Here is a 17,260-nt window from a genome sequence, read left to right on the forward strand (position 1 = left end):
TAAATACATGATCATGGACAAGAGTTTACCTATTGGCAGCGTTAGTGATTAGGGTTTTGCGAGACAAGCAGTGCAGACTGCAGAGGCGAAGTAATGAAGCTTGAGAAATTTAAAAATGGTTTATGGAGTATGTGTATATATAGGCAACCAGAATATACAAATGGTCACCTCATCCTTCAAAAAGCCGCGCAAGTGTTCAAAAAAGGTTTTTGCTTATAAAAAAATCATAATTTAATTATGACTAAATTACATTTTTAGTCCCTATGGTTAGTTAAAAATTACAATTTTAATCCATATGTTTAGAAATTCTGGTTTTTTACCTATAGTTTGTAATTCATTATTATTTTTATCCTTATGATTTACAATTTATTATTGTTCGATAAGGTTTTAATTATTAGTTAAGGGTTTAAAATTATGTTTATTACAATACGGATTAAAAAAAATATGGTCGCGAAAGACATTACAAACTTTTATATACAGCTAGTGAACATAGAATATAAAATAACTCAAATATTCATATGGAATACAGTATTTGATTAAGACGACATATCTTTAGTAGATTCTCTAAGATATAAACAATTATTTTTTATTTTGCTCCATCAGTTTCTTTTTTATGTTGTTCATTATAATAGAAATTTGGACAAATTGCATGAAAAAGTAACGTACTTTAATTTGATTCCTATTTTGGTAACATATTTTCATAACTTTCATTTTGATACCTAAGATGTAAAGTTTTAAACATTTAAGTGCTCGGGTAACCAGTTGAAAAAGCATTAACCGGTCATGATGTTGATGTGGCGAGTGATTTGGTATCCAACTCGGTATTATTTGCTAACGTGGTTAGTGACATGGATTTTAAAAATCTAAAATTAGTCTTCAACCGCGTACTTAAATGTTTAAAACTTTACATCTTAGGTACCAAAATGAAAGTTTTCAAAGTACGTTACCCAATATAGGAATCAAATTAAGGTACGTCATTTTTTCATGTAATTTGCCTTAGAAATTTATGAGAACATATGTGAAAAGAGAAAATTTAATTTTTATTCATTTGAAATAATTATTTATTTAATTTAAAAACAAATTTTCTTGTAACTTTTATTAATTAAAAATGAAAACTCAAAGGAATGAAAAGGGTAGAGATTCTTATCTCATGCAATATTTATCCTTTCTCATGAAAAAGAGGCCTTGAAACATATGGTACCAAAACAATGTGAGCTACTTCTCATCTCTTTCTCTTTTTTGTATCATATGATCAAATCAGGGTTGTTATTTAGCATCGTTAAATGTATTTAGCATCATATTATTTTGAGTTGGGTTGTTATTCATACCCTTTATTCATACATCATTTATGTTTTTTTATATATCCGTTTTTATTCACATCGTTTACATTTAACACCTCTTGCTCGCTTACATATCACTCATATGGTGAGGGTATGAATAAAGGCAAATGATCGTGTGAGAATGAGAGTTAAGATGGGAAGTGTTAGAAGTTTTTATTCACATCATTTTTACTCTCATTTTCGCCGGAACTCAACCCGTAAATAAAAACGATATTTTTTAAAAAGTATATATGAGACGCCTTTATAAAAAGTATGTTATATATAGATGTCTATGCACACGAACATTTGGAATCTTGTAAAGTATTATCAATTTTGTAAAGATGGTACAACATATTAGAAGACCAAAATTAGTCAATGAAACCATTTGTAAGAACCTTTTATCAAGTAATTAGGAGAATAAGTGTCGGGGATTACGATTAAAAAAAACTTTATATGTAGCAAAACATATATTCCATCCACTATGATAAATGTATATTTGACTCAATGTATAATTAATCTTAAAAAAAATGGGAAAAGTCTAAAAAACACAACAAACTATCTGATTTTGATTGATTAAGTTCTTAAACTATTTTGTTGAATGATAAAATACTTAGACTTTCTAAAACAGGTTAAATACATTCTTATAACCTGTAAAAACAGGTTAATGTGATATAAATTAGAAAACGGTCTAAAAACACCAGCAAAGTATCTGATTATAAACTATTAAGTACCCGTCTTTTTAATAAATAAATCCCTAAACTTTTTACCAAATAAAATTCTTGAACTTTTTTGAACAAATAAGCCCCAAACTTTTTTTGAATAAACAAAATCATGAACTTAATTTTGAACAAATATTATCCGAAACATTTTTAAAACAGAATCATGAACAAAAAATAGTTTAAGGACTTGATTATACAAAATCAAATAATTTGTTGGTTTTTTTTTTTAATTTTCTCTATTTACTTCGATATAGACAAAATAAAATAAAAACGTTATAAACCCACATCTCATAATGATTTGGGGAAAACATTAAATTTGAGCTTGAAAAGAAAATGTAATAATTGTTTTGGAAAATTTAATAAAAATGATGGATTTTAATTTGGGAAAAATTATTTTAAAACGTTTAAAATTAACCATAAGATTGTGGTATTAACCATAAGGGTGGTGTCTGATTGGTTTTAGCTTGAGTTCCAAAGATCAAAAGTGTATGGAGGTCATAGGTTCGAATCCAAGTAGAAATAAAAATCCTCATAGAGCTACGGAAATTCAAATGCAGTGACTCTGAGCTACCTTGACTCTCATAACAAGTTGGATATACAAGTTAATAAAAAAAATATTGTGGTATTTGGGCTAAAATTACATTTACTTGTAATAAATGAATTGTTCATAAATTATCTTTTTAATATGTTTTTTTTTTCAAAGTGAATCTAATACGTAACAGAACTAAAGTTGAATAAAGATTCTGAAATGCGGGTAACACAAGGATATCCAACATACTCCTAAAAAAAATGTTGGTGCCACATGGATTTGATCCAGTGGTATTCCGTCATACTCATAATAACGTATTATTTTCCACGATCTTGGACAATTTCGAATAAACTATACGAAATTATGAGTTTATAGTATTCACGGGATTTGTTTTTACGTCTTCTTTACACGACTAACGGCTTTTTAATGTGACTCGAAGCACGTTGTGGATTAAAAAGCACTTGAATTGGCCTCTTTTGAGAAAAAAAAAAGTGACCTTAACACTTTTAAAAGAAGAAGCTTTATCAATGTAACAAAAGTATTTGTATTAAAAAGGAGAATGAAATTTCAATCAATTTTGATTTATGTATCTATGTACAACAAACAGTGTTATTTTTCTTTTGAAGTATATAATATTTATATACAGCAAATGTTACAAATAAACTCACACATCTTTCTCACTTTTGGTGAAGTTTGAACCCCTGACCTCTTAGGAGACCAAGAACTACGATACTGCTAGAGCAAAGGCTGTATGGTATTTTAAAAACCATATTAATTTAGTAAAAGATAGATGGTTATAATTATAAGAAGTGATACTGGTATTCTATCTTCTTTATAGAAGGCGTACGGTATTTTAATTTTTTTTTTATCAGTGAAAAACTACAAGCATGAATTAACGTTTAGCCTTTGACTTCAACCACACATGTATGGGTTTCAACACACGTTTCATGATTTCTTCAAAAAAAAAACACGTTTCATGATTGATACTATAAGATTATTAGTTAGTGAAGTAAAATAACAAGTTATGATTGTTAATTTTCGTATACCAGCAAAGGAATATGTAAGCACATACATAGCATATGCCTTTGATGTAAAGTGTCGTAGTAATTAGGTTCCTGCTTATGGGGTTTCTTTTCTTCCCGATAAAAAACAAATAACAGATAATCATGTGTGATTTCTTTTATAAAAAATTTCATCTACTTAAACATGTTCCATGTAAATTTAATTGACCAAGACCAAAAATGTTGTTATCATTATTACATCTATATCATATTTTTACTTTTAATTTATATTAGGTTTTATTATTCAGGTAATTTTTTATGGTTTAAATTGGATCTAATAAATCTCACAAATTAGCAAGTTTTCAAAAGAAGACCCCCTCTTAGCATCATATAAAATACGGAGTGACCAGTTCTAGCACCACCTGGGGACTCCATACATATTTTCACCTACGTTCTTGGGACACCATACCCTCAATTTGAGGAGAAGGAGAGAGAGGTTTTACGGTGTTAAATTGACTAGATACAGATCATCAAACCTGTATACATATTGGAACACTCTGTATTTATATCTGTATTTGCATGAATATTTCTTTAGATAGAAAAGAAATAATTAAAAAGATTTGACATATAACATGGCATGAGAGATCTTGAAGGCTTTAAAGAAAGCTCCAATCGACTCACTCATCCATCCAAGAACAAAGCAAAAGCTATGCCCAATGTAAGCCATGATCCATCGTGGGAGGGATTTCATAGTTGAGATACTTTTTATGGGTTACCTTTTTACTTTCTTACATAAAATAGATACATGTATATCTTTTAAATAAGAAAATCATAAAAATGATCAAAATATACCCGATATATTAACGAAATAACCATTTTTCATCAAAATTGCACAAATATACACATGAATTGCCCCCCGGGGGGGGGGGGGGGGGCGCGATCCCCTTAAAAAAGTACAAAAAATAATAAAAAATTATTTTTGGTGGGTCTCACATGCCTTTTAATAAGGTACAACCTCGTTTTGTGTGAATCTACCCCGGAGGCGATCCACGTCACCCAATCGCCCCCGGGGGCGATCCAGCCTTTAATTATTATTTTTTTCGAGGTGTTTTTAATAAAAAAAAGACGCTATTTAAATTGTTTTTTAAATCTTTTTAGGACCAAACTTCATAGTTATAGGTTTAAAAATAAAACCATGATAATTGTGGATGCACAAAAATTATTTTTATCTGATTTGGGGGATGTAGATCAGATATTATATCTGATTTACGAAGTTTGACCGCTATTTCGTTTTTTAGTGTTTTTGATTTGACGACAATTTGACAATTAAGATGTGTTTTTAATAAAAATGAAACGATATTTAAACTGTTTTTTTAACCTTTTTAATTAAAAATCATGGTTTTAGGTTATAAAATAAAACCATAATAATTGTGGTCACGAAAAAATTATTTTTATCTGATTTTGGGAAATAAATCAGATATTATATCTGATTTATGTAGTTTGACCGCTATTTCGTTTTTTAGTGTCTATGATTTGACGCCGATTTAACGATGTATTTTGTCTTATTATATAATGGTTTATATAAATAGGCGGTCGGGGGGACCATAATCATCATCCTCGCCGACCTCCTGTCCCTCCCACCTCTAGAAAAACTGATATCCACGGTCGATCACCGATGACTACCATTCACCGATCGACCGTCATCCACCGCCGTTTCACGACACTGACCACCTTCCGCCGCCAACTACCACTGTGAATCGCCGCCATCCACCACCTTCCGCTGCCACCTTTTGCCGCCAATTACCACCGTCCATCCCCACTACCGACCACCTTCCGCCACTTTGAAGATACACCAAAACATCGTCACTTTGACGTGATTTCATGTTTTTGTGATGGTTGATTGTGTTTGATGGGTTAACGGTTAATGATTGTGATGGTTTATTGTGTTGAATGGTTAAGGGTTGCGAGAGTAAAATATATGAGAAGAGAAATGAAAGAGGAGATGTGAAAAATAATGAAATAGAAAGTTAGTATTTATAATGAAATTTGTTGCACTAAAAGACGAAATAAGATTCAACTTAAAATATCTTATTTTTGTTCACCAAATCAGATACAAATAATTTTTTTCGTCCCTACAATTATTAGGGAAAATCAACATTTCTTATAAGAAAAATATAACAACATTCTTTGCTTAGTTTATGCGTTTAAATTTTTTTGGTAAAAATTAGAAATTTTCACGTACAATCATATTTTTATAAGGTTTACGGGTTGTGAGAGTATAAGTAGTTTTATTTTATATAATAAAACCATGACATTTGGTCCTAAAAAGGTAAAAAAAAAACAATTTAAATATCATCTCATGTCTATTAAAAACACCCCTTAATCGATATTAAAAAATGAAAAAAAAAACAAAAAAAAACAATTAAAGGTTGGATCGCTCCTGGGGGGGATTGAGTGACATGGATCGCCCCCGGGATAGATCCACGTAAAACAAGGTATGTACCCTAAAAGGAGGATGTGAGACCCACCAAAATCATTTTTATATTATTTTTGGTACTTTTTTGGTCCACATAAGGGGGATCGCCCCCCAAAGTCATGGATCGCCCCCCGGGGGCGATCCGGGTGGTCGTTTTGGCAATTTTGCTGAGAAGTGGTTATTTCGTTAATATATCGGGTATATTTTAGTCATTTTAGTGATTTTCCCTTTTAAATTACATTTTTTAATAAATAATAAGTATCAATATATATATATATAGAGAGAGAGAGAGAGAGAGAGAATATATGTACATATTGGCAATATAAATTTAGTAGATAGAGTTTGTGATTTTTGTTGTGTTCAAGAGTATTTTTATACATTTGGTTATTAAACAACCATTTTATAAAGCCATACGTCATGAATCAAATATCGTACTTTTGGTAAAGGAAATACATCTAAGCATCAACATAACCTTCATACTTTTAACTATAAACTTTATCTTTTCACTGTACATACGGGTTTGGTATACGATGTTATACCAAATAACAACAAATATCTTAACAACACGACGATTAAGGAACGACGATGGATTTCTATAAATTGAAATTCATTTAATTTGATTTAAAAAAAACTAAATATTTTAATTTAAGCGATTCACCCGGTTTTGAATAGAGTGTTCATTAGGCATCGCAAACGGGGCGTGGATGGGGCGGGTTTTGTAATCCCCGGATCCGGTTTTTAGTAATATCCCCAGTCTCCGGTCAAACCCTATGAAACATATTCATTAGTTTAAGTCTACCGGGGATCCTGAGCCCTGGCCCCAACCCCGGTTTGAATAACAGCCCCCGACCCCGGGGCCCGTTTTAGCGGAGAATCCCTGTCCCCTTTCGGTGAATAATTTATTTGTTGTGAGAACCATTGAATTGCCAAGTTTCATGGAAATCAAAATTATGTGTGAATGCAAGTTGTATGTTGGCTCGGGAATAATGCACCAGACATAATTGATCGAACCAATGTAGATATCGGAGTTTGATTTCTCTTCTCTAATTCCTTATATATATGTTGATGACTTGATGTATCTGCAAATAAAATTTATTGAAAAACATAAAACTCTATCATGCAACTGTTACCACTAATGTTACTACACCAACACAGAAAAAAAAATGTGTGAATTTAACTGAGTATATGTGATATACATGAACTACATGGATTCAACCTTGTTAACAAGTCACTGTCCTAGCCTTTTTCTTGACCAATTGCCATCCAACTTTTCCTCCTCTTAGCATCAACTGACAACTGCATACGTCAATAGATCACAGTGCGAACTCACTTCCTTATGAGTGGGTCGTTCGATATCATAACATCAAACGTCTACGATTGTTCTACCAAAAGTACATGTCATTGGTGGTCTATGTTCAATCAAAGGGCTATAAACGCAACTGCAACCACACTACTCAAACTTTTATTGAATTATTATCATCAGATTGGAAGTTTGATCATCTTTAGTTTATGACCCGAGTCAAAAATATAACATCCCATCAAATGGTCATTTCTTTTAGATCAACCTAGAATCAACACAAACGATATCAAGTGCCTTCTACCACAAACAACAGTTTCATCCGTTTAACCAAGATTTAACACAAAAATTAAGAATAAATAAATATTGATTTTTTAAAGGGATAACCATCAAAACAATCATATTGCAGTAGTATCTCTCTGATATGACTACTTTAAAAAAGATGTTGCAATGTACACATCTATTTATATCAAAATCAAGTCAAATCATACATTCAGTCTAGATGTTGATATGGGTGAAGTAAAAATTAGCAGACAGATGTGTATTTAGCCTATCTCTATAAAAAAATGTCGCATCTGGCATGTAGCCGAGTTGGTAAATAGGTGAACGACTTTGCTCAAATACAAGACAAGTTATAGGTTCGATCTCAAACCCTCTGCTACTTTTAGGTACGAGAATGGGGTGGGAACCTCAATCCCCATCTCCGTCGGGGAATATTATCACATCTCTATCCCAATGGGAAAATGGGGATTTTTACCCGTCTATGTAAGTTATTTTAAAGCAGATATGTGAGAGACCATATATTTTTAAATTTTACATATTTCCAATAAACCTAAAATCAAAGAATTTAATTTAATACAAAAAAAATAAATTACAATATCATGTAATAACCTAATTCCAAAAGAAATTCAATATAATCCAAAAAAAAAAAAAAAACTTAATGTCACATGTACCGAACACATATCGAGTAATATAAAAACCATATTGAATAATAACGAAAACATATCGAGTAATTGTATTTTGACATGACATTTAAAATATTACATACTAAGTTACTAACATTCTAAAAAAAATTAACAATTCTAAACTCTAAACCTAATTAGAAAATAGGAAAAAAGAAATTATGAATTACCAATTTAGTTAAAATTATATATATATATATATATTATATAATTTATTAATTAATATATAACAAGCACAAGGCATGACGAGGAGTATGCTACCCGTCCCAGTCTCCGATTTTGAGACAAAGGAGAATCCTCGTCCCTGTCTCCATCTCTGGTTTAGAAGTGAATCCCCGTCCCCAAGGTAATGGACCGGGCTCCTCATGCCTACCTACCTTCAATTACTGAGTGACCTAAAAAATATCCTCTAAAATCGGTGTCAACGGATTCCACCTGAGATCAATTAGAATCGTCGGTTATCAACTTTTTATCCCATAAAAAAAAAAGCCAAAATGATCTATTTTTTGCGAGTTAGGAAATAGTTTTTTAATGGGCAAATAATATATAAACTAGTCTTCATAAAAATTTTCACTGTCGCAGTACGTGTTAGAGAATTGGCATATGCCCTAACCAAAACCCTAGGAAATGTCATCACCGAACTGACTTCTAATACCGGGGTTTTCCGGAGGTTGGAGAGCATCGTAACGCCACCGATTACAACAATGCCGGAAAACAAACACCTCCACTTCAGATCTTCCTCCATTAAAATTCCTCCGTTTTTCCCTATTCACAACCACCGGCGCCAACACCATAACCGACGGCCACTACCTCTCTTCGCCGACCTCAATCTTTCCATCTCTTCAATTCTTAACAGCTCCAAACATCCAATCACTCAATTCATATCTTATATCAACAAATTCCAAGCGAGTACTCAGAAACTCCCCAAATTGTCAAACCCTTTTCACTCCAAAAAACAACCGCCACTGTGCTCTACTTCATTGGCGTTGATCCGCGGTGATGAGGAAGTCGGCGAGGTTACTCAGTCGAGTAAGAGTCATCCGGTGAGTCGGCACGATGACGAGCGTGTTCTAATTAGTGAGGTTTTAGTGAGGAATAAAGACGGAGAGGAGCTTGAAAGGAAAGATCTGGAGGAAGAGGCAATGGCGGCATTGAAAACATGTCGACCTAATTCCGCTTTAACGGTACAAGAGGTTCAGGAAGATGTGCATAGGATCATTGGAAGTGGGTATTTCTCTACTTGCATGCCTGTAGCTGTGGATACTCGTGATGGCATCCGTTTGGTGTTTGAGGTATCGTAAATGCATAAAAACTTACAATTTAGGTCTTAAATTGTATGTAATTAGCAAATATTCAGTGTGCAGGGCCTATGTATAGATAGTATGTGCACAAAAGGTTTGAGAACAGAAAATATTTGGTAGCTCTAACCAGTATTTGTATTGCATAAGGGTAATTAGGATATCAGAAACAAGTTATGCAAATTGGTGAATTGCATATGTGAAGTCCACCCTGGTTAAAAGCGAAGGGATGCATCTTGCAACTTAACATTACACACTGCTTCGAAGTTTGTAGAATTTCCTGCTCTATGAGGTGCTTGACCAACAATACCATGTTAGGCCCGATTAAGCCCGACCAGGGCCTGGGGCCAATAAAGATTGTGCTTTTTCTTGGTTTACTAAAAATAGGCTTGGAAGGCCCAGGCCATCCCCGAAAAGCCCAGATCTTGTGCATCTCAAGTTAAGATCGACACATGGACATTAATAATCACTTTCACAGGAAGTGATCAAACACTGCTTTTCCGTGGTTAAGCAATTTGCCTACCTTCAGGATGTGACAAGGATTCTATAATATGTTTTGTGAATTTTCAGCACATTCTTGAATCATAGAAGAAAATATATTATATACACCAAAAGGATAAGAAAAGAAATTGTCATCCTAACTACCTAAAGGCTAAATGTCATAGTCATTTTAACCATTTACTTACACAGTTGGATCCGCAAAGTCCTAGACTGGTTAACAGTTCAAGCTAGACTTCCCATTCAACATTTATTTACATCTCTAGATTCGTCAGTTGGGTTACTTCGTGGGTATATGTGTGCATACATTTTTATGTTTCATCTTACAGTATTGGTGAATGAGATATTTGTATATCTAAGATCTGAAGCGCGGTTCATCTAACTTTAGGATCCCACCTGTTCTGATGATAATACTGGCCACATAGTGATATTCTTTTATCGATTATAATTTTTGATTCTCAGTGGACCAACATACTTTATTGTAAGGGTAACACAAATACAGTTGCCTAGATGCTACTATTATACATGCATTTCCAATCTTCTTGTTCTACTCTAATATTGGTGTGATGGAGTTATTTACACTAGTATCTTTTGGCACAAGGTAGAACCAAACCAAGATTTCCAAGGGCTGGTTTGTGAAGGAGCCAACGTTCTGCCAACAAAATTTGTAGAGGATGCTTTTCGTGATGGATATGGTATGTTTCTTTTGTGCAGCCTCCTTTTGCTTATCCTTCCCAAAAATAGTGATAAAAATGTAAATGGACACATGCAAAAACAAGCATAGGGAGAGAATAAACTTTGACAAACTAATCATCGTTTCAAGTATGACATTCTTGAAGACATTTTAGGATGCATGAATTGTCTATTGCTTTAAACTCTCTTATGGAAATAATTTTATTGTCATGATGATAGCATGAAGTTGTATCTTGTAGTAGCTTTAGAGATGCAAATTACTATACTTCGAATCTTGATAAGCACCATCCATATCCGAGCCCAACAAGAATAAAAGTTATCGCCTTTTTGAATCTATTGCTTCTCATTCTGCTTCAGATTAATTGGAAGAGGTTGGTACATAGCCGGGAAAAGAACAAAAAAGATTAACATTTATTGTAATGTAGACATCATTGCTTACTATGAAGCTTCTTAAGTTGCTATTTTTAACTGATATTTTTTCAAGTTATGCAGGAAAAATTGTAAACATCAGACGCTTAGATGAAGTTATAAACTCCATCAATGGGTGGTATATGGAGCGTGGTCTTTTTGGCTTGGTTAGCATTGATCCCATTGTCGTTTGTTCTTTCTGTAATTTTAGTAGAAAGGCATATTGGATATTTCAAATGGTGCTCCAGTTTTTTATTATTATTTGACCATATACTAAAATTAACCAATAGACTGTGTTATGATGAAATCATCAGGTTTCGGGGATTGAGATTCTCTCTGGGGGGATTATCAGGTTACAAGTGTCGGAAGCAGAGGTCAACAATATATCCGTACGTTTTCTTCGTAGAACGTAAGAAGCTAATTTTTGTTTTTCTAATTATGCAATGATTCCATTTTGAAGATATATCGACATTATATCCATGTGTTTGTTATCTGCTTCAGTGGTGAGCAAACTACGGGTAAGACGAGGCCTGAGACTATACTTCGGCAACTTAATACGAAAAAGGGGCAGGTATTAGAGAATAGTGTTTTCTGCTTAAGTTTTATTTTTGGTGGCTTGTAATTTGCAAACTTGATATAAATGTTTATCACTTCACACTTCACATTTCTATGGTGTTTAAGAATTTGTGAAAGGTGATGTAATATGGAAGCGGAATGCTCTTATCAGGTCTACAGTATGCTTCAAGCAAAAAGAGACGTAGATACATTGCTAGCAATGGGTATTATGGAGGATGTTAGTATCGTTCCGCAGCCTGCTGGAGGTAACATGCCACGCTAATTCATGTGGTTTCATAAATGGTTTTTGGCATGAAATATTTTCTTCTTGAGTAACGAGGAACCAAAATTATTTTGTTACAGACTCTGGGAAGGTGGACTTAACAATTAATGCGGTTGAACGTGTAAGTGGAGGGATCTCGGCTGGTGGTGGAATTTCAAGTGGGTATGTGATCTCATTAAGGGTTCATGTATTGTTACTTTCGACCGACTTACTTCAATATTTGATATATCTCTGTCGACTATATAATCAGTTTACAACTTTGAATGGTCATTTAAAGTGTATATGGTAGGTAAATGGATATTCACTTATTGATTCTTCCATTTGTAGGATCACAAGTGGCCCTCTAGCAGGACTTATTGGGAGGTAATACATCACTTTGAGGAAACAGTATGACATATTATCTTTTGACATTATTGTTAACACGATCTTGATTCCGGCAGTTTTAACTTTGATCTTTCTTTTTTCCAATGCAGTTGTGCACTTTATCATCGAAATCTCTTTGGGAGGAACCAAAAGATTAACCTTTCACTAGAAAGGGGGCAAATTGACTCAATATTCCGGATCAACTACACGGATCCATGGATCGAAGGAGATGATAAGCGGACATCAAGAGCAATAATGATTCAGGTACCCAGCTTTCTAACTTTTGATCTGATTTGGTTATGTTCCATGATATTTAAAAAAGAAGATGCTAGATTTTAATTTTCCGAGTCACTATATTTCAGAACTCGAGGACCCCTGGCACTCTTGTTCATGGCAATCAACCCAATAACAGCAACTTGACAATTGGACGGATTACTGCTGGCATTGAATATAGTCGGCCATTCCGACCAAAGTGGAGTGGGACTGCAGGGCTTATTTTTCAGGTATTTTAAGGTTATCTATTATGATATGCAAATGTTTTTAGTAAACAACTCATTCCTGCCTGTATTCTGATCTTCACATAACAGCGTGCTGGGGCTCGTGATGAAAAAGGGAATCCGATAATAAGGGATTTCCATAGCAGCCCACTAACTGCAAGGTAGTCTTGAGGTTTTCTTTATTATAGCCATGATGTTTAATGGTCAGACTTTGACAATTTTCATTTCATATTTGTTGTAGTGGCAATATACATGATGATATGGTACTTGGTAAACTTGAAAGTGTGTATACTGGTTCTAGTGACCCTAGTTCTTCAATGGTAAGACGCGTGAAACGTTTTTCTCTCACAGTTTCACTGTGATTGTGGAACCTCATGGCTGTTACTTTCGCAGTTAGTAGTTAATATGGAGCAAGGACTTCCTGTATGGTCAGATTGGCTAGTTTTTAACAGAGTTACTTCCCGTGCAAGGAAAGGCCTGGTAATTGGCCCTGCTTGCCTTAACTTGAGGTAACTTATCCTATTTATGATCTTGGGTGCATATGAAACTACCAAATTCATTGTTAGCGTCACGAGAAAATCTGCTTTCCCCAGAACATGCACCCAAAAGAAAAAGTTATCACCAAAGGGTATTTGGTCTAGCGGTTTGTGAGTCTTTGGCCTCCTAGAAGGTCAGGGGTTCAAACCTCACCAAAGGTGAGGAGGGTGAGTTTATTTGTTCTATTTGTCGTATATAAATATTATATACTTCAAAAAAAAAGTTATCTTTATCAAAATAAAGTTATGTTTTTTTTTTCCTGCTAAACCGTTTAATTATCCACGAATACAGTCTATCTGGTGGGCACGTTGTGGGTAACTTTCCTCCCCACGAAGCATTCCCCATTGGTGGAACAAACAGTGTTAGAGGGTACGAAGAAGGGGCAATTGGGTCGGGAAGATCTTATGCTGTTGGTTGTGGAGAAATTTCTTTCCCTCTGGTGGGTGATCCAATCACTTTTTTTGCTGGCAATTTCTTTCTCATTCTAGCATTGTGATATGCTCTTGGATCAATTCTGAGTTGTTTAACCTTTCAAAACTGACTGAAAAAACCATGTTTTAATGCAAAATCTGAAAATAAAGATGATCTTTTCATAAATCCCTTCATATTATTTGATTGAGGTTGCAGGTTGGACCAGTAGAAGGAGCTATGTTTGCGGACTATGGAACCGATCTTGGATCAGGCTCAACCGTTCCTGGTAATTTGTTCGATCTATTAACATCCCTCGTGTGATTTATGGTTTCCTGCACACAAAATGTCATATTCGTACTGAAACATGAAAATATCTGGGTGTATATGAAAGGGGATCCTGCGGGGGCACGGTTAAAGCCCGGAAGTGGATATGGTTATGGAGTCGGTATGCGGGTCGCCTCTCCGTTAGGGCCTCTTCGATTGGAGTATGCTTTCAGTGATCAGGGAACAGGCAGGTTTCACTTTGCAGTTGGCCAACGAAACTGAAGTTTTATTTACCCTCATTTGAATTTAAATGAATTATTTTGATCATATTTATTTTTAATTTTTTGTTTAATGTGTTGAAACAAGGGATAAAAAATGTAAGAATATAGCAATCAATGTTTTATTGAATCTTGAAATCTTGATTGGTTTTGATTTGACATAGAGAGAAAAGGAAGAATGTGCAAGTTTTGGATGTTGGTATGACGATGGGTTCAAGAATTAAAATGCATTTATTTAATACTAGAAGGGTACTCGTGCAATGTAGCAAAATACATCTTGATTTTAATATTTTATTATATTATTTATCTCAGTCGATATTATATTATGGTCTTATGTAATTTTGAAAAAACGATGATATTTTTATTTTTGAATAAAATATAAATTTAAAGATATTATAACATTTTGACAAAAATATATCGATATTAGTATCAAATTAACTATTTAAAATTCATATTTTGTGCGTAATTTTTAATTCAATTTTTTTTAATTGTAATCTAATTTAGGCTCAATAACGAAATAATTTATATTTGGTTTATTAATATAATTTTCTTATAAACATAAAAATTAATTATTTTGTTAGAACTTAATAATTATCCTAATTATATTTAGAATTTGTATATTTTAAAATGAGATGTTTATTCTCTATTTGATTATTTTTATCCGCAGTTAGTTACACGAATTCAAAAATGGAGTTTTAATAAGTTGTACATATGCATAATTTAATTGTAATCTTGAATTTTGAGTAATATGCGTCAATATACAATACTTCATGCATAAAAAATGGTTTTTAAAAGTTTTTGTCAAATGCTTTATAATATAGCATAAATTTCCATTTACCTTTTAGTCAATTCTCTCTTTAAATTTAAAAAATGTCAATATCTTCGTAAGTAGCAACTACGCCACTTGTGTTCACTCATAGATTTGATTTATGTATTTATAGACGATGTTTAAAAATTTCTTTTTTTACACTTTAACACTTCCTCTGGTTAAGTAATTGTTACTTGTACAGGTAGTAATATTTTAGAAAATTTAAATGAAAAACAACTAAGAGGTAAATTTAACTATTATAAATAATTATTTTAATAATTCTTCTTTATTTAATGTTTTTATTGTTGTGTCTGCAATGGGAGACTTTGTACATATGTGCATCTCGTGCTTGTACCATTGACACGTGGCGTCCACTTTCTACAACCAAGACCAAGAAAAGAATTTAACACAACTTTCAAGACACCAACTTTTTGCTCTTTGTTTTTTAATTTACCTGAATATCCAATCCGTTATTTGAGCCGACTAATTTCAAGACGATCACCTGTTTTATAGATAGATCGGAGTCACCTCATTTGAACCTCCATGGTCACAAGGGGATTTTTATTTCTCACTGAATTTGAACCTGAGACTTCCAGATATTTTGGAGTCAAACTCAAACCAATCAAATACCACCTTATAGTTTGTTTTTATTTTTTTAAATTGGAAGATGGGATGTAAAATGGGGATCCTATCACTTTGTCCTCACATGAAACAATAAAGTTTGGTTTTTTCAGGTGTGGAGTAGTGTTATTAAAATACCCAACAAATATTAGTTTTTCTTGAAAAAAATCGTACCTTTCGATATGCCTACTTTGTTACGACTTTACTTCAGTCACTAGCCCTGTTTTTGACAGTTCTTTTTCAAAAACAAATTACAGACTATTTTTTTTCTGTATACTTCTCATGTATGTGAATATGAATCTGGCTTCATCTTTCTCCGTAACCAATCTTCTCACTTACAATCAACATCTTCTGGCGTCCTTCTTGAATAAATATATTTTATGGAAAAATGAAGCATCTTGCAAAAGTCTTTGCCAACGTTTTTCAAGCTAATTTATGGTTGTTCAAAGATTATTTCATGCATTATGTTAGGTATAAAGGAAAATCAATTCTTACTTCAAAAGAGACGTTTCTTTTGATGAATAAATGGAAATATTACTTTGTTAAAATCTGGAAATCTTATTTTTACCTTTAGTTTGAACCAGGAAGGATTTATATAAACTAATTATCCAATCATTCCCTTGACGTTCTAGTTTCTAGGTTGTCGTTCAAGTGTGCGGCCGCTGGTATATGGACCTTCGTTTCATTCTTTTGTTATAGTGTAAAGATTTTAGGGTTGCAGAAGTTGTTACTGTATTATTTTGTTGGGTATAATAAGATATTTCTCTTGAAATTACAATAATAACATAAGTTTATTCTAGTAGAGTTGGTTTACACGATTTTTTATTTTCTTCTAGACGCAAGTTTGGATCTATTTCTATCATTTTCTTAATTTTAAACCTTTAATTTCCGGTTTATTATATTTTTGAAAAAAGTTAGGATAAAAGATTTGGAACGGCAGTACTGTACATATAAAAAGTAATAAACTAACCAATAGACTAATGATAATTTTGTAAAAAATATCAAAACTTCGTTTTTTATATAGTCAAACGTTGACACACTTAAAAAAGAATTCCGAATCCGTCTTTAATTTAAATTGTATATATATAGCATCTAGTTTAAATTAGGCAAATAGGGTTTTTAAGTCACATATCTATACTATATTATAAAACATTTGACAAAAACTCTTAAAAACTACTTTTTATGCGTAAAGTATTGTTTATTAATGTATATTACTTAAAACTTAAGATTGCAAATAGATTGTGCGTAAGTACAACTTATTAAAGCTCCATATCTGAATTCGTTTAACTAACTGCACGATAAACATAATCAAATACAGGATAAACACCTTATATTAAATATAAAAAATCTAAAATATAATTAGGATAATCATTGAGTTCTAATTGAATACTTAATTATTATCTTTATAAAATATTTTATTATTAAAACAAAAATAAATTATTT

General features: G+C 32.8%; 1 protein-coding gene across 1 annotated transcript; it reads left to right on the forward strand.

Moving 5' to 3' along the window:
* Nucleotides 1–8,895: 8,895 nt before the first annotated feature.
* On the forward strand, nt 8,896–14,542 carry LOC112520696 (outer envelope protein 80, chloroplastic). Its single transcript, XM_025129163.1, has 16 exons — nt 8,896–9,595; nt 10,701–10,794; nt 11,285–11,367; nt 11,515–11,609; nt 11,702–11,771; nt 11,928–12,021; nt 12,119–12,200; nt 12,366–12,401; nt 12,512–12,665; nt 12,764–12,904; nt 12,989–13,059; nt 13,140–13,218; nt 13,292–13,407; nt 13,727–13,874; nt 14,063–14,132; nt 14,238–14,542. Exons 1-16 carry the CDS (start codon nt 9,008–9,010, stop codon nt 14,390–14,392), a joined length of 2,076 nt encoding a protein of 691 aa, XP_024984931.1. The 5' UTR covers nt 8,896–9,007; the 3' UTR covers nt 14,393–14,542.
* The last annotated feature ends 2,718 nt before the right edge of the window (nt 14,543–17,260 follow it).

Source organism: Cynara cardunculus, assembly GCF_001531365.2.
Source record: "Cynara cardunculus var. scolymus isolate 2C chromosome LG 11, CcrdV1, whole genome shotgun sequence".
NCBI lineage: Eukaryota > Viridiplantae > Streptophyta > Magnoliopsida > Asterales > Asteraceae > Cynara > Cynara cardunculus.